Source organism: Protomyces lactucae-debilis, assembly GCF_002105105.1.
Source record: "Protomyces lactucae-debilis strain 12-1054 chromosome Unknown BCR37scaffold_1, whole genome shotgun sequence".
Taxonomy (NCBI): Eukaryota; Fungi; Ascomycota; class Taphrinomycetes; order Taphrinales; family Protomycetaceae; genus Protomyces; species Protomyces lactucae-debilis.
In genome coordinates, this window is record NW_024467993.1 from 484,606 (window position 1) to 509,212 (window position 24,607).

The 24,607-nt window shown below is 52.5% G+C and overlaps 10 protein-coding genes across 10 annotated transcripts; 5 read left to right on the plus strand and 5 right to left on the minus strand.

Annotated features, from left to right (window-relative positions):
• BCR37DRAFT_375711 (beta-lactamase-like protein) lies at positions 1-2,500 on the plus strand. The gene has a single exon (XM_040868439.1). It carries the CDS (start codon positions 88-90, stop codon positions 2,428-2,430), a length of 2,343 nt encoding a protein of 780 aa, XP_040728308.1. The 5' UTR covers positions 1-87; the 3' UTR covers positions 2,431-2,500.
• A 146-nt stretch (positions 2,501-2,646) lies between these two features.
• Positions 2,647-3,391, plus strand: BCR37DRAFT_390331 (translation initiation factor eIF 4e-like domain-containing protein; the record flags this gene model as incomplete). Its single annotated transcript, XM_040870834.1, has 3 exons — positions 2,647-2,861; positions 2,917-3,091; positions 3,134-3,391. The coding sequence occupies 3 exons, from the start codon at positions 2,647-2,649 to the stop codon at positions 3,389-3,391; spliced, it is 648 nt and encodes a 215-aa protein (XP_040728309.1).
• Positions 3,392-3,448: 57 nt separating this feature from the next.
• Positions 3,449-3,886, minus strand: BCR37DRAFT_390332 (uncharacterized protein; the record flags this gene model as incomplete). Its single annotated transcript, XM_040870835.1, has 1 exon — positions 3,449-3,886. One exon carries the CDS (start codon positions 3,884-3,886, stop codon positions 3,449-3,451), a length of 438 nt encoding a protein of 145 aa, XP_040728310.1.
• Positions 3,887-3,961: 75 nt separating this feature from the next.
• BCR37DRAFT_375716 (uncharacterized protein) lies at positions 3,962-4,521 on the minus strand. Its single transcript, XM_040868440.1, has one exon. The coding sequence runs from the start codon at positions 4,442-4,444 to the stop codon at positions 4,025-4,027; it is 420 nt and encodes a 139-aa protein (XP_040728311.1). The 5' UTR covers positions 4,445-4,521; the 3' UTR covers positions 3,962-4,024.
• A 5,717-nt stretch (positions 4,522-10,238) lies between these two features.
• Positions 10,239-11,485, plus strand: BCR37DRAFT_342571 (cyclin-like protein; the record flags this gene model as incomplete). Its single annotated transcript, XM_040867438.1, has 2 exons — positions 10,239-10,301; positions 10,352-11,485. The coding sequence occupies 2 exons, from the start codon at positions 10,239-10,241 to the stop codon at positions 11,483-11,485; spliced, it is 1,197 nt and encodes a 398-aa protein (XP_040728312.1).
• Positions 11,486-11,853: 368 nt separating this feature from the next.
• BCR37DRAFT_353645 (uncharacterized protein) lies at positions 11,854-15,548 on the minus strand. The gene has a single exon (XM_040868175.1). The coding sequence runs from the start codon at positions 15,154-15,156 to the stop codon at positions 11,914-11,916; it is 3,243 nt and encodes a 1,080-aa protein (XP_040728313.1). The 5' UTR covers positions 15,157-15,548; the 3' UTR covers positions 11,854-11,913.
• On the minus strand, positions 15,278-15,601 carry BCR37DRAFT_390336 (uncharacterized protein; the record flags this gene model as incomplete). The annotated part of the gene is made up of 2 exons (XM_040870836.1): positions 15,278-15,359; positions 15,435-15,601. 2 exons carry the CDS (start codon positions 15,599-15,601, stop codon positions 15,278-15,280), a joined length of 249 nt encoding a protein of 82 aa, XP_040728314.1.
• A 141-nt stretch (positions 15,602-15,742) lies between these two features.
• On the plus strand, positions 15,743-17,233 carry BCR37DRAFT_375721 (P-loop containing nucleoside triphosphate hydrolase protein). Its single transcript, XM_040868441.1, has one exon. It carries the CDS (start codon positions 15,821-15,823, stop codon positions 17,156-17,158), a length of 1,338 nt encoding a protein of 445 aa, XP_040728315.1. The 5' UTR covers positions 15,743-15,820; the 3' UTR covers positions 17,159-17,233.
• Positions 17,234-17,252: 19 nt separating this feature from the next.
• BCR37DRAFT_375722 (thioredoxin-like protein) lies at positions 17,253-17,996 on the plus strand. Its single transcript, XM_040868442.1, has one exon. The coding sequence runs from the start codon at positions 17,297-17,299 to the stop codon at positions 17,951-17,953; it is 657 nt and encodes a 218-aa protein (XP_040728316.1). The 5' UTR covers positions 17,253-17,296; the 3' UTR covers positions 17,954-17,996.
• A 4,277-nt stretch (positions 17,997-22,273) lies between these two features.
• On the minus strand, positions 22,274-24,503 carry BCR37DRAFT_375726 (major facilitator superfamily domain-containing protein). Its single transcript, XM_040868443.1, has one exon. It carries the CDS (start codon positions 24,118-24,120, stop codon positions 22,543-22,545), a length of 1,578 nt encoding a protein of 525 aa, XP_040728317.1. The 5' UTR covers positions 24,121-24,503; the 3' UTR covers positions 22,274-22,542.
• Positions 24,504-24,607: the final 104 nt, after the last annotated feature.

Here is a 24,607-nt window from a genome sequence, read left to right on the forward strand (position 1 = left end):
AATATCTGCGCGACTCTTGGCCGGCCCTCTGTTTGCTGTGCATTGTGCGTCTCGGGCCTGCTCAACCTGGGCCGACAGGGCAAGTAGATGATCGAGTACACGACTCTCGATGAGGATACAACAGCATCCTCGCTTTTGTCCCTGGACGGAACCCTCGTCCTACTCGACCCAGCTGCAGGTGCCGACTTGCACTTTCCTCATACAATAGAGAAGCCTGACTTGATCCTATTGTCTCATGCAGATCTTGCGCACCTGGGCGGCTATGTGTATGGATTTCGGCATCTTGGCTGGCATACTGTACCTTGCTATGCGACACTGCCGACTGTCAATCTTGGCCGCATGGCCATGTATGACGCCCTAAAGACACTCGGTGAAGGTTTGACGGTTGCAGATGTCAATGCAGCTTTCGATTGGATCACAGCACTGCGGTATTCTCAAGCAACTCAGTTGTCGGGTAAATGCCAGGGCATCAGCATCACGGCCTACAATGCTGGACACACCCTCGGCGGTAGCATTTGGCGGATTGTACGTGGTGCGGATCGGATTGTCTGGGCAGTGGATTGGAATCATGCAAGAGATGGTCATCTCAATGGAGCGGCTCTCTTTGTCAATGGACAAGTGACAGAGGGTCTTGAGCGACCGTCTCTACTCATCACAGATGTGCGTAATGCGGCTAATCCAGCACTGCCGACACGAGTCAAGCGGCAAACAGCTCTTTTTGACAGTATCATGGCTACGCTAGCCAATAGTGGGTCTGTCTTGATACCGATGGATGCGTCTACACGCGCAATTGAGCTTTGCGAGATGCTGGAGTTACACTGGCGAACAACAGAACCTCCTATACCCTTTCCCGTCTACTTCTTGAGCGGGAGTGCGACGAAAACAATTGCATACGTCAAGAGTATGCTGGAGTGGATGAGTGACAAGATGATCAGCACCTACGGTTCGAGCGGTGGCCTATTCAATCTCCAATATGTCAAGGTTGTCACGAGTGCTTCAGGCTTGCCACCTGGTCCGAAAGTGGTCTTGGCGACATCGAGTGATTTGGAGGGCGGATATGCTCAGAAACTTCTGCACACACAGCTAGCAGCGAGCTCCAACAATTTGGTCTTGCTGACACAGAAAAGCACGTATGGCAAGGATACCCTCGCAGCAAAGTTGTTGGAAGTGTTTGAGAGCAGCTCCAACGATGCAGCGCCAGGCAGCATACCAGCTGCAGTCACGCTTGATCTCAAAACGACTATACTGACTCGGCAGAGTGTACCCTTAGAGGGCGAAGAGCTCAAAATCTACAACACTGAGCAACAACGGAGACGAGAAGAGGAAGTCGCACGACTGGCGCTTGAGGAACGGAATCGGAATATCATTGACGCTGAGGATTCAGAGTCCGAGGATGAAGATGAGCGTGCAGCACTCGCTGCTCAGGGTGTTTTGACACGCGCAAGCCAAACAAGCACAGCAATGGCATTGGGCTCTAGCTCTCTATTGAGTGGAGCGACCTTTGATATGCTCCTCACTGACCGAGCAAATAGTTCACTGCCAACACGACTCAAGACGTTTCCATTTTTGGAGAAGCGCCGGCGGTTCGATGATTACGGCGAGGTGTTGCGTCCAGGAGAGTTCAAGCGCGCTGATCTTGATGATGATGAAGGCGAGCAGGTTGCTGTCCAGCAAGCGAGCAGGAAAGCAGGTCAAAAGAGGAAGTGGGGCGAGGTGAACAAGGTTGGCAGTGGACTAGCGCATGACGAAGACGAGGAGCGACTTGCGCCTTCCAAACTTGTTTCGAAGGAGGAGGAAGTGCACTTGCAATGCCGTGTGCGGTATATCGACATGGAGGGGATCCACGATGGCAAGTCGTTGCGCAACATCATCGAGTCGGTCAATCCTCGCAAGCTGGTCTTGATAGCAGGGTCTGCCGAAGAGAAGGATGCGATGCGAGAAGCGTGCGAGCAGATGCCTGCCATGACAGAGGCGATCCTCGTTCCTGCAGCTGGTCAAGCGGTCGAGGTGAGCTTGGATGCAAATGCATTTGAAGTGCGCTTATCAGATACACTGGCGGCATCTCTTCAATGGCAAAAGCTCAGCACACACGAGGTGGCCCATGTGACGGGCAAGCTACTGGAATTAGCACCTGAAGCCCAACCTGGAGATGTGCGCGTCCTGGATGTCTTGACCGATGCCGCTGATCTTGCAAGTGCGCCTCGAATTCAATCGCTCTTCATTGGAGATGTGCGTCTGGCTGATCTGAAGCGAGCTCTCTCTCTTCGTGGCCACGCTGCTGAGCTCCGCGGTGGTGGTGTCTTGCTGGTGGACGCGGAGGTGGCGGTGGAGAAGACTGCGAAGGGCGAGGTTGTGGTGCAGGGCCATGCGTCTGCGCACTTTTTCGCGGTGCGTGATGTGGTGTACGGTGCCCTTGCTCTGATCCAGTGAGGCTCGCTGGCTGCCACCGGTTCGCAGGCCTGGTATACATACATATGCAACTACTGACTATAAGACTACTGTATAAGTGTCCCTGACTTGACTTCGATTCCCCTGCGCGCACCAGAAAAATAAAAACTCGCTCACACTTCACCCCCCAACAACATCCTGCTCTGCTGTTGACCGGTATCAGCTTGTGTTCTATCTCGCCTCTCTACTCGCAAAGCAATGACTGAGGTCTCACCCGCACAGGATTCATCTGCAGCAGCAGCACAGACAGCCAGCAAGACTGTCTTCCATGACCCACAGGACTTCACCGTCAAGCATCCCTTGATCAACAAGTGGACGCTTTGGTACACCAAGCCACCCACGCCAGGTCAGCGCGGTGCAGAGGCATGGGCGGACAATCTCAAGGAAGTCATCTCCTTCGACAGCGTCGAAGAGTTCTGGGGTAAAAAGACATCCACTTCACATACAGGCGACTAACGAACCGCGTAGTGTCTACAACAATATTGCAAAGGCAACAGAGCTCTCGCAAAAGTCAGACTACCACCTTTTCAAGCATGGCGTGCGACCCGAATGGGAGGACAAGCAGAACCAAAAGGGCGGCAAGTGGGCATTCCAGAGCAAAGGCGCATCCAAGGAACACCTCGATGATATGTGGCTCTACAGTGTATGTCCCTCGACATAATGTCAATGAGAAAGCTAATGTTAGATGCTGGCGGCAATTGGAGAGACGCTCGAGCGAGAGCAAGACAACGAAGTGATGGGTGTCGTGGTCAATATCCGCAAAGGGCACTGGCGTATCTCTGTGTGGACGCGTACCTGCTCCAACCGCGACGGGCTCATGGAAGTTGGCAGGCGCTTCAAGGAGATTCTGCGTCTTCCACCAAATGAGACACTCGAGTTTGCCTCGCACAATGACTCGGCACACTCCGGGTCATCGCGTGCCAAAGCCAAGATGTCGGTGTGAGAATGCTGTCAGACGTTCATTACCGTGAGGCAAAAGCAACATCTAGCATTCGATAATCTAGTGATCATGCAGATTGTTCTCAACGCCATTGACCAATTCCCTGACGCGTGCCGACAGCTTCTCCTTGACCACCTGTTGCTCCTTTTGGTTGAGTGTACTTGAGTCAGCCATGAGGGCATCGTAGCGCTCTTTCAGCTTTTGCGCGCACTCCCGCGCCAATTCATTATCCTCCGCTGCATACGTCGTCCCTGCACTGTCTAAAGCTGTCTCGTACTCATCCTTCGCCTCGACGAATAGCTCTTGCAGCTCTTGTACAGCCTTGGTAACATTAGGTGAGTCTGCCGAAAGGCGACCTGTGGCGTGGAACTCCGCAGCAATCGATCTGCGTGAAGTTGTCGATGAGATGAGAGTCAAGGAAGGCCTGGCAGAGCGATAGAATGTATGCAGCAGGCGACACGCTGTTGCAGAGACCATGCGGTTCAATGTACTGGCCATTTGATGAGTGGTGGTTTGAGTCTAAATTTCAGGTGCAGCATTCACGGCCAAGTGCAAGTATACGGACTGGTCAGTTGGTCTATTTCATTATCATATACTCATCCATACAGAAGACAGCCCATTGCACAGGCTTCCCAATTATGCCTGTGCTTCCACCTGCAACGTCTTCATCTCCTTGACCACACCGTCGCCAGCATTGACAGCAGACAAGACACAGTTCCATCCCAGCGCAACCAGGTTGACCACAAGCAAACGATGCTCAAGAGGTACAAAGCGGAAATTGATGAGCTGTACGGCTGGCCACAGCTTCCAATTCGCAATCAATGTGGGTAGCCATGCCGCAGCGAGCTTTGCAGAAATATCCCGCTGTTCCTTGCCTTCCAGCAAGCCCTGCGCATAGAAGAAGTAGCCCAGGTTGATGGGCGCAAAGGCAAGCTGATCGGCTGCTACACGAGCAAGTAGAGTCTTATTTGGTGTCGCCAAGTTGATATAGCGATCCATGAAACGGTACCAGCCTACCAGTACGGGACCTGCCATGACACCCCCAAAGAAGACCATACGGCCAGTACGTAGGAAATCATGATGTAGTCCGCGCCGCTCAACGCCTTGTTGCGCGAGTACATCACCTAGGCCGAACAGCACGCCTGTAGAAATGAGCTGCGTAGCAATTGGCCGCGCCGCGAGTTGAGCGCGATACCAGAGGAGGAGCTTCGACATTGACGAACTGTGTGTCCTTAGCAGCAAGCCTTTGAATGCTCACAGGGCAATGCTAAACGAATGCCTCGGTAATCAGGCAGCTATAGAGTCGTCTGGTAGGTAGTCGAGTTCATCCATTCACATTGATCGTGCGAATTCAATTGTGAGTTCATGCCTCTTTTCGACAGGGAACGGCAAGGTCACACCGTCACTCGCCTGCAAGCCTCGAGTACAACGCAGCCGTGATCGCTTACAACGCCGGATCATGTATAGACGACCTTTGCCGTGAAGCTTACTCACTACTGAGTCACTAGCGACGGGACAAGTACGCAGCCAAGACTGGTAGACGATGCATGCGGCAGACGCATATTTACTACGTCATCCTATGCACGATGAATTTGCTGCAAAAGAAGAAAGTGAGACCTTCGGGCCACGCACAGGCACAGCTCTTTGCTGCAATGAGTTGATGTCTGCGTGCCGGCGAGTTTGCCGCTCACGCCCAGCTGAAGGCTCGGCGATGGTACTTGTCAGACAGTAGCCAGTTGCTCCTTACCAGTACAGGGGCACGGTTACTATCTGCGTGCTGTGCGGCACACGCAAGTTCCTCTATCCTTTGAGATATGCAGCAGTCCGGTACCTAGGCCTTCCTGGCTATGGTGGCCCTGTCTTCGCACAGCAATCCCTTTCGTTCAGTTCCGACGAGTAATATCGGTACTGAAATGCAATAGTATCATGAAATGCACTTCTCCGCGCACGGCCGGACTCAACTTTGCGAGTTGCGACATTGCTCAACGATAGCTGCCAAAATTGCAAGTTCCGCCAATGCCCCTGCCAAGTCGCTAGAGGCAGCACCATGGTGGTCTGAAGGTAAGTGCTTCAATGCCAACATCAGTATTACGAGCATCGGATGCTTTGTCTCCGGGCCATCAGGAACGTCGTGAGCTGATCAAGTTGCAGCACCGGCGCCTATGTTCTGCAGTGCACTGTACATCGTCTCAAGGCTCGGCGGTATCATTCATCAGTACAATACCGATCGGCTGGGCCAAGCAGCATTGACTATCTTGCCATCTTTGCCTGCCATATCACACTGCATGAGACCTTTAGTCGCCTTACCCCTGGTGGGTCCGTCGCCGGATTGATTGCGCAATCGCAGTCACAACGTGTACGTATCATCTTGTTGATGTATCATGTGTCTCTCCCTGATCGGCTCCAGCTACTCAGGGTGCCTGCGTCAAGAATTGCCGGGACTGGGCCCACTGATTAGTTCTCCGGATCCTGAGAACCTGAGGCTGAGGTGTGCAAAGACTTTCAAAAGCTTAATCTGTGAGGCCCAAGTAAGGGAGTCAAGAACTATCAGTCTATCACATCCTAAGTTGCAATGAAGTACTGCTACATCCAGGCCTTGAAAGACGCAATGTCGGCCGCGGATGCTGCGGAGCCAGCGAAAGGCGGGCAAACGCGTGCTCGGGTCAGTGGGTCGAAGAGGCGACTTCCGGAATTGTAGGAAGTTGCCCGAAGGAGTAAGTAGAAACTGTGTTGCTCTAGAGTAGCAGTCCTGTAGTGATTGTAGCCAACTTGAGGGAAGCTACGCGCGAAGTCTTTGCAGTGGGCCAGCTCAAGCTGCCGAGTACTTTGTGTATGCAGGCGCCACAGGCTGTTGGGCGTTCAACGGTGCAGGTGCATGCAGCCAAGAACTTATCTGCGGCCAATTGGAAGCGCGCCGTACACAAAACGCTGCGCAACGCTCCCGAGACTGGAAAATCGGCGACGAAACATCCTTCTCCTTCGAATCCTATCGGCATTGATCATATCAGAGTCCGAAGGCAATGGAAGCCGCGATGGCCAAGTTCTATCTCGTCAGCAGATTCATACCATTGTCACTTGTAAGACTCGGGGCATCTGGTTGCCTACAACAAGCCATCAGGAGTGACTCGTTGCTGCAGAGAACTAAGCTGATCAGATACTGCGAATAGCGGTTAAGCTGGCTAGGCCTGTTCATTCAAATGCTATATTGCCTCGAGCTTACAGTCATTTCATGTGAAATTGTCAATATCCAAGTAGTCTTAGCCGTTGATTGCCGCAAATGTGGCCGATGACAGTCACTGCATGCCAATAACGGGCTTCAAGCGCGCAAGTAGCTCGTCTATGCAGTCTCGTGCACACTGACGATATTGCTGACTAACATACAGCCAATGTATGCTCGCTCTTCGAACTGAAGAGTCGTCAACGAACGCTGGGAGAAGTCGAGACCCATCATCATCCATGTCAATTCATTTGAGCTTCACTCGCTAAAGTTTACTTACGACAAGCTCATAGCTGTGAGACCAAACTGTAAAGCATGTGCCTCAGTCCTTGGCATTTACGGGACTTGTGTTGGCCTTACCCGAAAGTTGTGCTGCAACTGGCGCCGCCTTCGTTGCCAAGTACGAAGATGTAAGGTGGTTGACAGACATGAGTTGGACTCTCGTGTGCAGTGCCAGTGCGTGGACGCAGCTCGCAAAGGGTTACTGGATTAGCCAAGTCCGGGGAAAACTGGGGAAGCTTGAAGAATTCGGACGGACGGAGGTCGAGCCTGAATTTCCTTATCTTGCATGAATCGTGCAGCTACAGCCTGCGACTGGTGTACTTTAAATTCAGAAATAATGCTCAGTGATTCGCGATCTGGGCATGCAAATTCTGACATCTGCCCATCGACATCAGTGCGCAGCGGCCCGAAGCATGCTTCCATGGGTGTTGTTTCAGCTCACAAAGGTGGCCCTTGGCGGCGGCCTTCCACTGTTCCACATGGTTTCTTCTCGAAAGGTGCAATCGATAAGGCGAGGTGCAGAAACGCGATTGACAATCACCACTCGAACACAAGGCCTCGGTGGATACTGGAGCTGCATATTGCAAATGCCAAGACTCTGGCTTGTGCCATTTCATGATGCGAAGACTGTCTGCATAGCGACGGCCACTGCCACCGCCTGGCAAACTCAGTGAAGATTAGGCAAAAAGACGATGCCACGGGCTCAGCTAACTGAGAGCCGAATCACAGGGAGCAGCTTCGTTAAAGAAGGAGTTGCCCTGAGCTGCTGTCTGCTGGGCTCTGAACTTTCCCTTGGACATGGGAGTTCATGCAGTGGCATGCACTGCAGGCTGCAGCTGTCAAGAATTTGAGCTTAATCTTGAGCTTCAGACTGTCCGCATTGACTCCTCACTGCGTGCTCACTGCTCGCTGCTCAGCGGCAGCGAGTGATGCTTGGTGCCGGACAATGACCTGATGCTGTGTGGCGAGTGCTCTACATGAATCATGAATGTCCGCAGACTTGATGCTATGCTGGTTGATCATCATGAGCGTGCCTCTTGAAGCAGAGCGTGACTGTTTCTGAGGTTTGGCTTGTGATCGACGGTAGGTGTCTGACTCTCGAAATCTTTGATAGAAGTCATTGGTCAAAGCATGCAAGTCTTGATTATCGTCATCGGCACATGCTTGATGCGGCGTCGTTTTCTTTTACTCGCTGCAGGGGGCCTGTGTATGTGCAGTCTTGACAGTTCAAAGTCCCGTGACTCTTGATTGCATAGCTGACCGGCCCTGCAATCGAAGGAGTGACTCCGAGTGAGACCGTGAGCATTAGCGAAATGTCAGCAGCAGTCAGTGTGCATGATGCAATTTCTCTTGAGTAGCCCGAAAGAGGAGAGGGCGTGTCTTTGACAGATCATGAGCGCTGACTGTGAGTCTGTAAGGAGTTGATACTGAGCTCCGGGTTGACGGGGTCACGGCGTTGAGGCGAGTGAAGAGTGCAGCAAGAGGCGAGTCTACGATGGCGTCCGTCAAATAATTGTGGAATTTGTGGGTGGTTCCTGGCTGCAGCTTCGTGCAGGCGGCAGGCGGCATATGCACGCCGAGTTGTGTGCAGCAGTGTGCATGAAGGCGAAAATTCGAGGGAGAGACTCAGAAAGGACGGTGGGCTCGCTGCTTGGGAATTTCTCCTTTGGAGCAGGCAGGGATATAATTAGCTGCCCCTGGCCTGCGTCAAGCTGCGTGTCTCGATTTCATGCCTGGCTCATCTTGTTGCCACTTTGACGCTCATCACTCAAGGAAGACGGACTGCGAGGGGGGCAAGAAATGGCGATCAGTCCATTGGCGGTGATGCTGATTGATTGCTGTCTGGGCTGTAGCTAGTGATACTGTATGATAGACTGATAGACTGTTAGTACTGTTAGTCTATGAGTCTGTTGGTGAGCAGTATCGAGTAGTCCGGGAAAGGGAGTCAGCGAGAGATGAAGTGGATCTGGCCACGCAGGCCCGAATATCCGGCAGAAGCAGAGCAGCAGGAGCAGGCAGCCAGTCAGTAGCCAGTCCTGCTTCTCACCCTGGACTTCTGCTGCTGGCGCTTCGATTGGGCAGATGCAGAGGAGAGGGAACCCGCAGCGTGCATCTCTAATCACGACTGACACAGGAAGTAGCAGCAGTAGCAGTAGACAGTAGCAGTAGCAGCAGCCTGTATCCTCATATACCATTCCACTGCCCCCCTGCTTCATCATCACCAATCCTCACCTCCTCGCCTGCCTCCCTCCCTCCCTTCAAGGGCTCGACCAGCACCAGCAACCAGCAGCATCATCATCCTCATCATCCATTCCATCCACACAGCGAGCAGAGACCGAACCAGCCTGCAGCAAGGCCCGATCGGGACGCAAGCACATCAGGCCCTCGACTCCCTTTCCGTCTTCAGGACGTGCAGCTGCTGTCAGAACAAGTACTCGAGCCAAGTGCACCTGTCCTGCGTGGAAGTGTGTCAGGGACGCCTAATCACCGCACAAGCAGGAGACCTATAACAAGGACACCACCCGCACCCTTCCCTCCCTCACATCGACCCAAGGCAACAGGCAACCTACTCTTCTTCTCTCTCTTACATTGTCTTCTCTCTCTACTTCTTCTACTACTACTACTTCTACTTCTACACCGAGCCAAAGCACCAGGTCTCTCTCGTGTGTCCTTCTTCTTCGATACGACCAGCCCTTTTTACGACACATCCCCTCTCGCATCTCTCTCGCAACCGCTTACGACATCTCCTCCTAGCAATCTTCTCCTGATCCAGACTCCCGATCTGCTCAGACAACCCCCCGTCCCTTCGCAAAGAGCCCTTGTGCACAAACGACCACAACACTCCGTACCGAGTGACGCTCCTGCATCAGGTTGCACTCCGCCTTCTCGACGACGCGAAGCACGATCTACTCAACCCGATCGCTTTCACTAAGCCAGCACGCGTTTGCAAAAAAAAAGAAGAGACCAACAACCCCTTCTATCCCTTTGCACCCAAAACCCTCATCCACCAACAGCAGCAAGACGCGTCTTCTCTGCTTAGCAACGCCTACAATCGTCTCTCTTTGCATCTGACGCACATCACCCCCTTCCAGCATTTGCCCTTTTGCATCTCAACTTTTTCTCAACCCAGCCCGGCATCCTCTTCCTTAGGATACCTCTTGCATCTACATTGCGTGACCCCTCATCCCTACATTCTACAAGATGAAGCGCGCCTCACCCGAACACCACAGAGACAATGCTCCTGCCAAGAAGCGGTCAACAGGCCCCCTCTCACCGCCACAGTCGCGTTGCACGTCACCGGAAGCGAGACGGATTGCCATTCAACAGACACAGCAGAGACTAGAACGCGAAATGGGCGTCAAGTTCCAGCAAGAGTACAAGGAAGACATCGTCTCCTATATGCTTGAGCTTCAGGTAAGAACGAAAGAAACGCGTCTCTCTCTCCTTTACTAACGCGTCATCAGAACACAAGCATGTCAGATCCAAACTTGATGGACATGCAACCAGAGCTTGAATGGGCAATGCGGCCCTTCCTCCTCGACTTTCTGCTGGAGATGCACGCCGGTTTTGGCTTGCACCCAACCACTTTGCACCTCGCAGTCAACATCATTGACCGGTACACCTCCAACCGTGTTGTCTTCAAGCGTCATTACCAGCTCCTGGGCTGTACCGCGCTCTGGATTGCTGCCAAGTATGAGGAAGCCAAGGACAAGGTGCCTACCTTGTTGGAGCTCAAGGCCATGTGCTGCGACTCATACAATGAGAAGCTCTTCCTGCAGATGGAGTTTCACGTCTTGCGTACTCTTGACTGGAAGGTTGGCACTGCCACCACAGACCAGTTCTTGCAGGTTGTCTTGACAGCGCCGCAACAGGATGACACTGCACGCACTCTTCACCTAGCTCGCATGCTCTCTGAAATTACCTTGTTTCACCGCGAGTTCCTTTGCTTCCGCCCTGATGCCATTGCTCAAGGAGCACTTTGCTTTGCGCGTCAAGTCTTGGACCAAGCCTTCCCTCACTACCCGGCCTACCCATCTGGCACAGAACGCGTCGTTGACGAGCTCATGCGCAAAGCGCGACACCTCTCCACCATTCTCGCCAACAAGTACGAGTCTGAGCGATACGAACACGTCACCTTTCGTCTCAAGCATTTTTTAGAGCCACCGCGACGCGTCCGCGTTGCTCAGAACCAGCTACAACACTTGTACCTACAGCAGCAACAAGCGTTGTACGGCGACATGTGCGAGCACGATCCAGCGCAGGACAACGCAGACCCTACGAACGTCCCTTCGTCGTCACCACGGATGCAAGCCGCTGGCGTTGCTCGGGCGCGACAGCAGCCACCGTCCAAATTGATGGTGACGCCCATTCGTGCGGGTCATGTGTACGCGCATGGTATGATTACACCACCAGCGGACGATGACGTGCGTGCAAAGCAACAGCAACAGCAACAAGCTTTGTTGGAGGAAGAGGAAGACACGTACGCAACAAGCGAACCGACCTTGTCACCCGTCTCGAGTGCCTGCAGCATCTTGGACTCGTACCATCAGCCATCGCAGGATATCCCTCGCTACCGACAAGTCTCATTGTCTCAGTAGCAGACTTGTCGCACACCTACGCACAATTTTTGCAAGTCTATGAATCAATGCAATCTCTTGAATACACGCGCTTGACGCATCTCTGGCATTTACGAACATCCCATGCCATCGCAAGTCACCTTTCTCACCTGACACTGTTACAGAAGAGAAGCGCTAGCAAAAGCACGAGCCTTTTTAGACTAGCGATAGAGAAAAGACAAACCCTTCTAGCAGCGTGCGCATGTTTCTGCCATCTTTCTTCCAAGTCGTTTTAGTTCAAATTCAAACCAACGCCTTTATATCCTTAAGCTTCTGATGTGTCGTGTGAGTTCTTGCTGCTTTGACTGCAGGCTTTGTGCAACATGAACTGATCGCGTCATGGGGGTAACACGAGGTTGTACAATCATTCGTTTATCTGTCATACCACATGCTATATGCAGGGGTGTGTGTCATTCATCATCCCCTGAATCATCACTACTCAACTCCTCAACATGCGTCGGGAGAGTCTCGACCTGCTTGCGCTTCCGCACAGGGGCCTCCGATGCGTCTTTCGCTGCACGCTTCCTCGTTCCTCCTGACGCTGTTGCCTGTCTTGTGCCAGCAGCGCCTTCACCATGCGCTTCCCCCGTCGCTGCACGTTTCAATGCCGATAACCCACGAGACATACGGCTACTCGCCGTCTTGCCATGTTTCCGACGTCCAGGCTCAATAGCAGACATGGTACCACTACCAACAACACCACCAAAGAAATCCGTCAAGTTGCGTTGTGTCCCTTCCAGCAACTTTCGATTCATATCCTTGATGACTGGCAAGAGGATCTCATCCGTTCGCTCAGCCGACCATCCAATTTGTCGCATTAGAAAGCGTCGCAAGGTATCGACATCCGGCTGACCCCACACAAACGCAGTGGTATCCGCATCCACTTCAGGTTGTAGGTACGCTTGACGCACCATTGGATTAGGGAAAGCGTCCGGCAAGACGAGCTTCTCGGCAGTCTTGCGGAACTTGCGACGAAAAGGCGAAGCGAGATCGTCTGCTGACTCTCGACCAGCTTGCACGCGATCCACCCACTCTGAAAAGGCAGTCAAGCAAGCATCCTCTGTAGCATCACTCTCCTCGGATGTGCGGAATTCTGCCAGCAGCTCAACGGCAGTGACAGGACCTACCTTCTTGATGCCTTCTGTGTAGTCGCTGCCGAGGAGGTACGCCAAATTGATGAGCTGCTGTCGATCCAGCCTAAACTCACGCTCCAAATCTTGCAGAATGAAGCACTCGACCGTCTTGGCATCATTGAACATGTTCTTGTAGACACGCGTCCCACCAAATAAGAAGACATCCGAATCATCCGTCACAATGCCATCCACAAGATCAAGTTGCAAGAGCGTAGCACACTGCGCTTCAGCTTCCGTCGGCGCAGTCATGTAGGGGATTCCGAAATGCGCCAAGAGCGCTTGACACTCTTGTACCATGACTTGCGTCACTTCATCTGCATCACGCAGGTTCCTCCGTTGCTCCCCCTTCAACCGTTTCAAGTCATCTTCGTACTCTTCTTGCGTGTACGCTGCCGCTTTACTACTCAGCTCGGCAGAGAAGCGCGCGTACTCGTTTTCCTCGCGTGCCATTTGCTCCTCCATGGCGTCTTCCTCAGCGAGACGCGCCATGTCGGCCTCGTCTAGCTGCGAGCTGTGTCGATCCAGCGTGATGGGAGCATCAGGCTCAGGCACCTCATCCGCTTGTTCCTCTTCCTCCAAATCGCTCCAATCAGGACTTCCAGCTTGCACCTGTGACTGTTGATGATCCGCAACCTCTGGCACTTCGTCCTCAACAACGGACATAGGTGAGTCTTGTATGTCCGTGATGGACGCAGGAGCCTTGACATCATCAGTCAAGTCAATGGTGCTTTCGTCGCGTATAATAGTGGTTGGTTGAACAGGCTCAGGCGAGGGTGTCTTGGGTCTAGGCGCCGGTCGAAAGGGCACAGGCGGTACAGCAGCAATTTCAAACCAAGGTGGTGGGGAAGTCTCTTTTGTGGGCACCGGAATGGGTGATAGCTTCTCAACAGGCTGTGGCCTAGTGCTCCGGCGTTGATTGGCCGTGCGTCCTAGGGAATTCGGAGGCGCATCTTCCTTCCTGGGCGACTTGACATCTTGCGTTGTTGTAGGATGATCAGGTACTTGTATCTCTTCATCGTCGCTCTCAATGACGAAGCCAGCGTGTACAGGGGCTGCTCGTGCATCACTCGAAGCCGCTGGATCGCCAGACAGTGCCACTTTTGACGTGGGCATCGCAACATCCTCGTCTTCGCTTTCAATCAAGAAGCCACCTTGCTGAGATTGCTTCGCCTGCTCGAGTCGATCTTCGTCCTTGCGCAATGACAATTGTATCGCCCGCCTGAGGTCTGCTTCTTCGTCATCCTTCGCTTTAAAAGACAACTTGCGAACAGCTTGCTGCTCGTCTGTATCCTCCCTGAAAAGCGGTGTCGGAACACCTTTTGCACTTGATATCTTCTTTGATGCCGATGGGCGAAAGCTTGGGTCAGGTCGCGTCGTGCTCAATTGCGCCTTTCTTGATTCTTCAATGGCCCACTTGATCATCTCTGCTTCAGTCATCTGTCGCTCGCTTGACGCAACCTCATCGCCCTCTATCCGCTCAATGGGTACATCTTCAAAATCGTCATCATCATCGACATCGCTCTCCACCTTTTCTTCCTTGTCGATGATGATGGGTTGTTCAGCAGTATTGACAACTCCCAGAGACCAGCCCCCATTGACGTCGTCATTTTTGACCAAAACATACTCGCGTCCACGCTCAGAGGCAATGCGCTGCGGACCAGACTCATTCATACCATTCAAATTCATGAGCCGATTTGTGAGATCGCTTCGTTCCTTGACACGCTCAATTTGGAAGCGGGAAAAGGCCATTCTGTCTGGAAACATGTCTGTGAGCTGCTCCGTGCTGAGGCCCATACGCAGCCTTGAGCGGAGTCGTGCGGCATTCAAGATACTGTATTGATCTGCTTGCGGCAGCGACTTGAACCATTCAGCATCATAGTCGATGTGTGAAAAGTCAGAAACACCCAAATCCTGATTGTCAAAGTCCTTGGCGTACTGTGCGAGCTCCTCTGGCGTCATGAGACGCGGGTCATTAAGACTCCCAGCGCGATCAAGCGAGTTTGCTAGCTCTGGTAGGTGATACTGATCCGTACGCTTAAATTTGCGAGCCGCTTGCTCTGCTGGCTTGAGCGCCACTTCATCAAAGTACGTTGGATTCTCTGGAACAGCCTCTTCATCATCGTCGCGATGCTGCTGCGCGAGCTTGTCACGCTCAATCTGTTCAGCTGCGCGTTTCCGCATCTGCACAGCAAGGATCTTGCCTGCCGTCTTGACGACATCGACACGTCCGCCGTCCCTGAATTGCTTTCGCGCACGCAAGGTTTGTTTCTTGAGCAAGGGGGCTACGCCATCAAAGACAAAGACAGGCTTGATGCCATGAAAGAGAAGCTTACAGATACGTCTGAAGAAGCCTACGATGTGTGCATTGCGCAAGACATTGCCTTCCTTATCGCGAACGGCTTTGAGGAACTGGTAGATCCAGATGCTTGCATCAATGGCGAGGCGCTTCTTGGCGAGGGACTCCAGTCTGACTGGCCGCGCGCCGGGCTCGAGGACTGTCCAGAGCCCGGTAACTCCCATCTGTGCATAGGCCCCGAAAGAGCAGGTCGGCCAGGTATTGATTGATGTCTCTTGTTTCCGTCGCTGTAGATGACATCAAGGGAAGAAGCAACAGTCACATTTCCGCACAGACACGATGCACTCAGGACAAAGGAAGGAGTCCTTGAGCTCGTAGGCCTGCTGCCTCGGAAGCGCCAATCTCAACGATACCTCCGCCACGCGCACTAAGAGAAACGAAGTGTCAGCTACGAAGATACTTTCACAGACAGGAACAAAGAGGAAACAGATAGGGGGCTTACACTCTGAAGAAGCGGTCAATGGGGATGCAGGTGACGACCTTGCGGTTGGAGAGGTCGCAGTCGTACTGGGTCATCTGGGTGATGGGGGACGCGTCTGAGACTTGGTGTTGCGGGTCGGAGTAGTATGGCTTGACTGTCTCTGGGAAGACTTTGGTGGGCGGGGCCATCTTCTGTGCTGGCCAGTCTCAGCTGTACTGCCAGACTGCTGCAGCTATAGTAGCTATGCCAGACGAGTAGAGACTAGTAGAGACAATCAAGAGTAGACTCAGTACTCAGTACAGCGCTGTTCTGACTTTCTGTTTTGTGGGAGGACGCGCAATCAAGCAACCACAACCACCACCAGCTACTGATCCATAGCTAGCAAGTACAGCTAGACAGCGTACAGCATGGGTAACACCCAGTCAGACTTCGGCGCAACAGGCGGAGGACCCGGGGACAAGGACAGCAAGAAGAAGAAGCAGGAGAAGCCAAAGTATGAGCCGCCACCACGCACCACCATTGGCAAGAAGAAGAAGAGCAAAGGGCCCGATAGTGTCGTGTCCCTGCCGACCATCACACCCAATACGCGATGTAAGCTCAAGCTGCTCAAGATGCAACGCGTTCACGACTACCTCTTGCTTGAAGAGGAGTTTGTCTCCAACCAGGAAAGGTTGCGCCCAACGGACGAAAAGACAGCAGAGGAACGCACGAAAGTCGATGAGATTCGTGGCAGTCCCATGTCTGTTGGCACGCTGGAGGAGATTATCGATGATGACCACGCGATAGTCTCTTCTACGAGTGGACCAGAGTATTACGTTTCGATTCTCTCCTTTGTCGATAAGGACCTGCTTGAACCAGGCTGCTCGGTGCTCTTGCACCACAAAACAGTCAGTATTGTCGGTGTGCTCGGTGATGATGTCGATCCAATGGTGTCCGTCATGAAGCTCGACAAAGCACCTACTGAGTCTTATGCAGACATCGGAGGTCTCGAGTCGCAGATCCAGGAAATCAAGGAAGCCGTTGAGCTGCCACTCACACATCCAGAGCTCTACGAAGAAATGGGTATCAGACCACCCAAGGGAGTCATTCTCTATGGTGTTCCCGGAACAGGCAAGACACTGCTGGCCAAAGCAGTCGCCAACCAGACATCGGCCACGTTCTTGCGTGTCGTGGGATCAGAGCTCATTCAAAAGTATCTCGGTGATGGACCCAAGCTGGTTCGTGAACTCTTCCGCGTTGCAGCAGAAAATGCTCCATCCATCGTCTTTATTGATGAGATTGACGCAATTGGTACGAAGCGGTATGATGCGCAGTCTGGCGCAGAGCGTGAAATTCAACGCACCATGCTGGAACTGCTCAATCAGCTCGATGGATTCGACATGCGTGGCGACGTCAAGGTCATCATGGCAACAAACCGCATCAATGACCTCGACCCTGCTTTGATCCGTCCCGGCAGAATTGACCGCAAGATTGAATTCACCAATCCAGACCCATCCACAATTCGCAAAATCTTCCAGATTCACACCAGCAAGATGAACCTGGCGGATGATGTGGACCTCGAGGAGTTTATTGGCATGAAGGGAGAGTTGTCTGGTGCAGACATCAAGTCTCTTGTGAGTGAAGCAGGTTTGCGCGCTCTGCGAGAGCGTCGTATGCGTGTCAACAGGCAAGACTTTGTCGAGGGTCGTGAGAGTGTGATGAAGACAAAGGACACGGATGGTGTCTCTGGTGGCATGTACCTGTAAAGACCCGCCAGATGATTCGTAGCAAATCTTTGTGACTGGCCACTTTCCTGCGTCATTTCCAGCGACGAATTTCTCGATTCTTACTAATTGCCCTCTCGATCTCTGTTCATTGTTCAGTTATCAAGATCTCTATCAGGCATGGCTCGCATTGCAATTGACATCATCTCCGACACCATCTGTCCCTGGTGCTTCATCGGGAAAAGGCGCCTCGAGCGGGCTATTGCCACTTTCCAAGCTTCATCAAAGACTCAACACACCTTCGACATCAAGTGGCATCCCTTCTACCTCGGCCCACCGACAGGGCCAGTACAGAGCAAGCTGCAGCGCTACGAGGAGAAGTTTGGTGCTGCAAAAGTCGCGCAGATTATTCCATACATGAAGCAAGTTGGTGAACAGGAAGGTATCCACTTCAGCTATGATGGACCCATTGGTCCGACCTACCTCTCACACAGGATGCTGCAGTATGTGCAGGACCATGAGCCTGCCAAGACCGATGCTGTTGTCATGGCCATTTTCAAAGCCTATTTCGAAGAGTGTGGCAATATCTTTGAGATGCTGCCTTTGCTGGAGATTGTGAGTAAAGCAGAGACTGGCATTGATATGGCTGCTGCAAAGGCATTCATCTCTGACCCTGCAGGCCGCGGCATCATCGACAAGCAGGTGATGGATGGCCAGAAGCAGGGCGTGAACGGCGTGCCTGATTTCACCATTGCCGGGCGCTACCACCTGAACGGTGCCCAGGAGCCTGAGGCTTTCCTACGTATCTTTGAGCAGCTGGCGAGCAGGGAGACGTAGCCAGGTCATCTGTATACTACTGTACTGTGAATCTGCCATCTGATCTGCTCCACCGCGTCGCGTCTTTAAATTTCTCGCGACGCGACGCCAAACTGCAGCAGGACGCCATCAAGGAGACACAACCCTGCCACCCAAGTCTGTACTTCGCAGAGGCAGCAGGCTGTCAAGGAACAGTCTCGTCAGGGTGCTACTCAGTGCTTGAGAGCAGAGGTCCCGGGTCATGAGTGCTGACTCTCAATTGTCGGAGCTCAGCAACAAGGAGAATCAAGCACCCTCCACGCCTTCGACTCTTGCTTCCCTCAAGGCCGAGGGCAAGCGGGTTGTCTTTTCCCCATTACCACGTAAGACTTGGAGCTTATGGCTGCATTGTACTGACGCCTAGCAAACGAATCGTCCAAGACAGAGGCGCTCAGCTTTCCTCGCAAGGGCGTCTTGAAGAGTTCCTTCTCTTCTTCTCCCATGTCGTCGCCCATTTACGAGCATGAAAATCCGCTCGAGGACTCATCGGCTGGGTTCATTGTGGTCTCTGCCATCAAGACGCTAGGAGGCACAGACCAGTCGGCCAAACTAGATGCCTACAACACGCTTTTGACCTTGTTCAAGACCTATGACAAACTCCCCTCCAAGCGCGATTTGCTCGGCAAGGCTAATGCGCTCTTTGATCGCATACTTGAAGACCTTATGCTTCCTATTGCCACCCCGGACTTGGTGTCTGCCGACAATGACAAGCAGACTCCGCTGTCCGCAAAAGCCCTCAAGCTAGCTGGCTTCATGCTCTACAACCACGACATCTGCTTTACAATCTCATCGAAGCGTACGCGTCAATTATTTGATTTCACTATAGAAAAGATGGAGAATCAGACGCGGAAGAAATCGACAGCCTCCAGCATTCTCTGGCTCTGGCACACACAACGCATGCCACGACAAAGCTTCCCATCAAGTGTCGCCCATCGCATGCTCAAGGTAGTGTCCACTTGCGAGTATCCATCGACTGCAGTCCAACAAGAACGCATGCTCGTTGTGTCACGGCTGCTAGAGCAAGCCCCTGATGTCCTTGCTGCTTCCCCAGAACGATGGGTCCCCATGATGCTCAACTTTATGATTGAATGGAATAGGTCCCTTCGTGTCGCTGCTCTTCGCGTGCTGAAAGCAGCCAGTCTCGAGTTCTTGACCACGCAATCAGTCGGTCTTGCCGTGCAAGCACATCTCAAAAGCGCCATATATGCAGCTGCAGAGTCGAGACCAGAAGTGCTGTACATCAAAGAGGCAGAAAGGCGCTTCAAGCATTTTTTCCTACGAGAGCTCGAAGGTGATCGCATGGTGGGCGAATCCTGGGCATGCGTGTGTACACTCTTGGCGTCCGTCAATCCCGAGCGTGGCCCACTCATGGCGGGCTGGCTCAGTATTCTGAGTCTGCTATTCAATCGTCAAGGGTCCGGTGGCAAAGCCATTGCACAAACCGCTTGGATTCGTCTCATCCATGTCTTTGCCCTGCATGGACCTCTGTTATACAAAGAAAAGAACATCACCTATCTGCGTCGGCCAGTACTCAGTATCTTGTCGGTTGGTAGTTCCTACAAAAAGGCTTATGAAGCAGCACTCAACACCACCAATGCCCTGCTGTATGCACTCATGACGGCCTGTCCGACAATTGACAAATTGACAGTTTGGGAGAGCCTCGTGATGCCAGTAGCCGACAGTTTGCTCATGACGGACTGCCAGGTGAATGGTGGCGAGCATGACACTTTTTGTGCGCTCTTGACTGACTTGCTTACTCCAGCCAGTCCCAGCGAGACTCGCCAGTTGTCTCAGCTATTGACTGCCACTTCCTTCCCAACGCACAGCTTGACTGGCTTCTTCACACCGAAATGGGTGCGCAGCAACATCATCACTGTTGCAGCGCTAGCACGACGTTGTTCGCTTCTGCACATTTCCGATGCACGCAAGATTGCTCTCTTCGAGGCTTTGGCTTCGAGCATCAAAGAGGCCACCGCAAAGGAAGTTCAGGTTAAGGAAGAGACCTTGTTCGCCATGGCAGAGTTGTGCCGTTTAGCGCACACACAAGCTGTCACTTCGGTCAATTCAATCGGAGGTTCTGTATGGCGAAAATCTGAGCTCTACGCATCCTTGCTTCTCATCGCTACGAAATTAGCTGGCTCAAGGGTTTTTCTTGAAAAGGCCTTCATATCTCCAGCAACAGATCAAGTCACTGTCGATTCCTCAGTTCAGGAACCTGAAATTCTGCTTGTGCAAGTGTACAAAAAGTACACCGCTATCACGGACCAGGAGAAAATCAATCGCGACGACTACTTTGCAGGATTGCACAAAGTTCTTAACGCGGCCGTGCTTGAAGAGAAGCCTTTGAAGCGCGGATTGAATGCCCTCATTGCGTGTAGTGCCTCGCTGCCATCGTCTGAAGGATGCAAATCTCGTGCATGGTGCGCCATCGCCCAGACCTTCCGTAAAAGGCTTGACGCTGCTTGGAAAGAATCGAAAGCGGTCAACACATGTGCGACGCCCTCCCCATCAAGTCGTCCTTGCGGTGTCTTTGATGCTGAGGTGGCTGCTTGTTGTCAAAAGATGATCGAGACTGCCCCGATTCCCCATAAAATTCGTTTCGCAAGAGGTGAGACCTATGAAGAATGGTTGCAGCTTTGGGAGCTGTGCTGCATGGTGAGCCACGACGAAGGGAGATACGATCTGGCCATTACTCATCTACTGCAACCTGTTGTTGCTGGGCATGCAATTACAGTGGCATCAGCACAGTACGTTCTGGATTCTGGAATCCTGCAGAATCTCCTCACCTCACTCAGCTCTTACTGGGATATGCAACTACCATGTCAGCCGAATGTTCGCTCCGGCACTGAAGTGCGACAGATGCAAGAAGTTTTGCTCAAGCTGTCAATGCATGCTTTGATAGTCAAGGAGGCCGATTATAAGGAAAGGGGTCTTAGGCTTGATGGCTGGGAGCATCGCGCGCGAGAGTCTTTCAAAAGTGCTGTGATTGGGTTTCTCAAAGTTTGCGACATCACAAAAGTCGCTGACCACGTTGCCTTGCTCGCCAACATGCGACCAAGTTCCTCGTGCCAAGATGTCGTCTCAGTACATGACGTTCTCACCCATCATCTCGGTGTGGCTGATCTGCAAGCTGAAGATGCACATGAGCGCTTCCTTCCTGTATTTTTGGCCTATACTCAATTCCCAGAGACTTGCGAAAGCCTTCGGTTGGCTGCTCGGGAGCTTTGGAAAACACACTTTGCGCCTAGGCTACAAGGCACATCCTGGCTGCGCGTGCAAAGCGAGGAGGTACGCCAGCAGATGCAGTTCTACGAACCTCAGATCGTCGAGTCGGAAGAAGCAGTACCGACTCCCGCTGAAGTCAATCATGACATTGTGCCGCTTGAGGTCGAAGTCGATAGGCAGCCAACCCCGGAAGACGAGGTCATGGAAGAGGCTACCGTCGCGGAGGAGCCTGAGGTTTCGATGTTGCCATCTGAAAAGGTCCCAGAAAAGACATCGCCTACCAGGGTCGCCTCACTCCGGATAGGTGGATCGCCTGCGGCGTCCATCTCATCGCCAGGACGTCAGAGAGTGATGGTCATCCCAGGCTGGAGGGAGCGAACACCTGCGGCGATCCAGAGTTTTGATCGCATGAGTCAATCCCTTTCTCAGGGTCCTGCAAGCCAGGAATCTACGAGATCAAACCTTTCCCAAGGCGAATCACCTAGTCGACGAAAGCCGAGACTCATGCGACGACTGACTGTGGATCTGATGGATCAAGATGTCGCACCTGAAGACGATATTGGTGTCCTTCATGATGACACGAAGTCTCCAAAATTGAAGCGTACTAGGAAGCGTTCCAGAGATGCTTCGCAGACTCCTCAACGGAAGCGAGCGCGTCGTGCTGATACGGATGTCCAGCAAACACTCGAGACTAGTACAACCAAAAGGACAGAGCCACCAACGCCTGAGTCTCCCGCTGACAAGTCGTTCGCAATGCATAAACGCAAAGACACAAGTCTTCAAGATCGTCTCGATAGCGATCCCGTTTCGGAGTCTTCGCCAAGTGTCTACAGTCGCATTCGACGCCCATCTGTTGACCCAACGACAAATTCGCGAGGCAGCGCGAGCCCAGCTTTGAGAATGGCAGAGTTGCGAAAGGAAGCCAAATCCCTTAGTCCTGAACCGATGGATGAACTTGTTATCCTTTCTGAAGTGGGCTCGCACAAGGGTTCTCCAGCTCCGATGCAGGCACAAGAGACACTCGCGGAAGCCTCTGCTGAGACTATCAATGAGGACACTGACACTGACAGCAGACCCTTGATAGAACAGCAAGAGTTGGACGATGAAGACTTGTTCGTCAAGCAACTCCAGCACTACCGTACATCTTTGGAGGTGCGCGATCCGACAAGCACAGCAGACGAAGCACATCGCGCAAAACTTGGTCTCATCATGAGAGAAATCAATCGTCTACACACTGTCGTGACCGACGCATTTTTGGCTTGATTACATATCAACATCTGTATTCTGTAGAAAATCTCACATCACGACAAGCTATTTGTTGTGACCTCCCGGAGGGTTTCATGATTTCAAAGCAGTTTCTGGAGAGTCTTGTTGGTGGAAGACCAGTATCGCAGTCTTTTCCCGAAGATGTAGAACGGGATCGTCAACAACGAGACTGCTAGATTGGCCATGCCGAGCCCAAAGAAAACCTTCTCAACGCCAAAATGATGAATGAAGCCATTGATCTTGCTGGCCGCAACAAAATTGAAGATGCTGCGCAAGACCACAATAGACACGATTGCTTCTTGCACGGTCGCAATGGGCATGGTGTCCATTAAATACGTCATGCTCGCCAGGGATCCAAAGGCAATGCTAATACCGACGCTTGCGTAGCTGGCCAACACCAGCGCAAGGGAGGATCCGTGTGATACAAAGTATCCGAATCCAATGAAGCCTGCGGTGGAAAAGATGGTTTGAGGAACCATGAGCCAAAGCCGAAATTCTGGCTCATACATCCCATCATTTCGACGTGAAAGCCGAGTAACAAGCATGTCAGAAGCATAACCTCCAATGAGGTAACCTAGCAGATTTGTCACCACACCAGGCAGGGCAGTCAATCCGATCTGAGTAGGCGTTAGGCTGTACGGAGCCTTTGTAAATAAGGCGAGTTTGGCATACCCAAAACAGTGCAAATACACTGTGCCAAGACCGTGAACGAAGGTTCCAAAGATGACAGCGGGAAAAACCATGAGAGGCACTACAGGCCGGACGACAAGCTTCCAGAATGGTGTCGGGCTGAGTGAGCGCCAACTCAAGACTGAGAGACATTGTCGATACGATTTGCGCTCAATCGTCGGGTCGATGGACACCTCTGACGCACTGATGACTCTCTTGGTATGAGACATGTCTGTAAGGGGCAACGATTCATTGCCACCGATGCTGTCTCCTCGAGAGAAGCCTGTTTCCAGCAGTAGAAAGAATACGGGCAATACCAATGCCAAAAGTAGAAAGCCAGAGAGGGAGAATAGGTCTCGCCAACCAAAGTGCTGAACCACAAAGCCTCCTGCGATCTGACTCACAAGGTAGCCAATTCCGTGCACGGCTCCAATGATTGCAAGGTAGCGACCACGCGTGTGCACGAAAAAGAGGTCCACAACCACACTGGACGCCATGATTTCAATACCCGATGCCGCAAGTCCCTGAAGGGCGCGCGTTGCAGCGAGCATAGGTAAAGTCCTGACGCGATAGCACCAAAAAGTCATGCCGATAAGGAGCAGAAGGGAGAAGAAAAACACTGGGCGCTTGCCGTATGCGGTTCCGAGTGCCCCAGTGAGAAGTGCGCCCAGGCCAACAGTCATACCAAAAGTGCCTGAGAGTGCCTGCACGACAGGATCTAGCGGTTTGTGCAGCTCACTCGACACCTGCAAATAGCTAGTACCCACCATGGGACCAAAAATAGAGACCACAAAACTCAGGACGGCTACTGTCCATAGAATACTTTGCTTCTCTCCCCAGCTGAGCCTGAGCGGATCATTGGGATCGCTGCTGGGCGTAGGGACCAAGACCAGCTCCTTTTCAGATTTGACTTTAAGACATATGCGCTGTGTGCCAAGCACTTCAACGTTCAATGGGACATTCCGTACAGCTGCAATACCGAGCGCCATGTCGGTTGATCTTGATGGCAGATTGTGATCTTATGGAACTCCGAATACGCCAAATATCCACTCTTGAGACGCCGCACGTTCAGTCCTAGACAAACAGCTACTCCATACGTGTTTGCATCAACCCTGAAAGCCAACCTCGAGTGTTTTGAGCACAGTGGCTCATGGGCGAAGTAGGGAAACGCGCTTACGGCTGCAGTCGAAACCAAAATATTATGCTTCAGCCGACAGCAGTCCAGCCAAGTCTGCTTGGCGGCCCTTTGACAATTTACCGATAGAAGAAAGCTGGCATTATATAGACTTCTTGGGTTTCAAGCCGCTGCGTTTAGTTTGCGCAAACACAGTACTGAAGCAGACTATGTACTCCATGATTGGTAGCAGTCGGTCGTAGTCGTGAAATGCAAGTCGCGTGCAGCGATTGATGTCATGCGCGCTACACTCAGAGCAGCTACACACAATATCCTCAGGACGTGCAATCGACCTCAGGCGT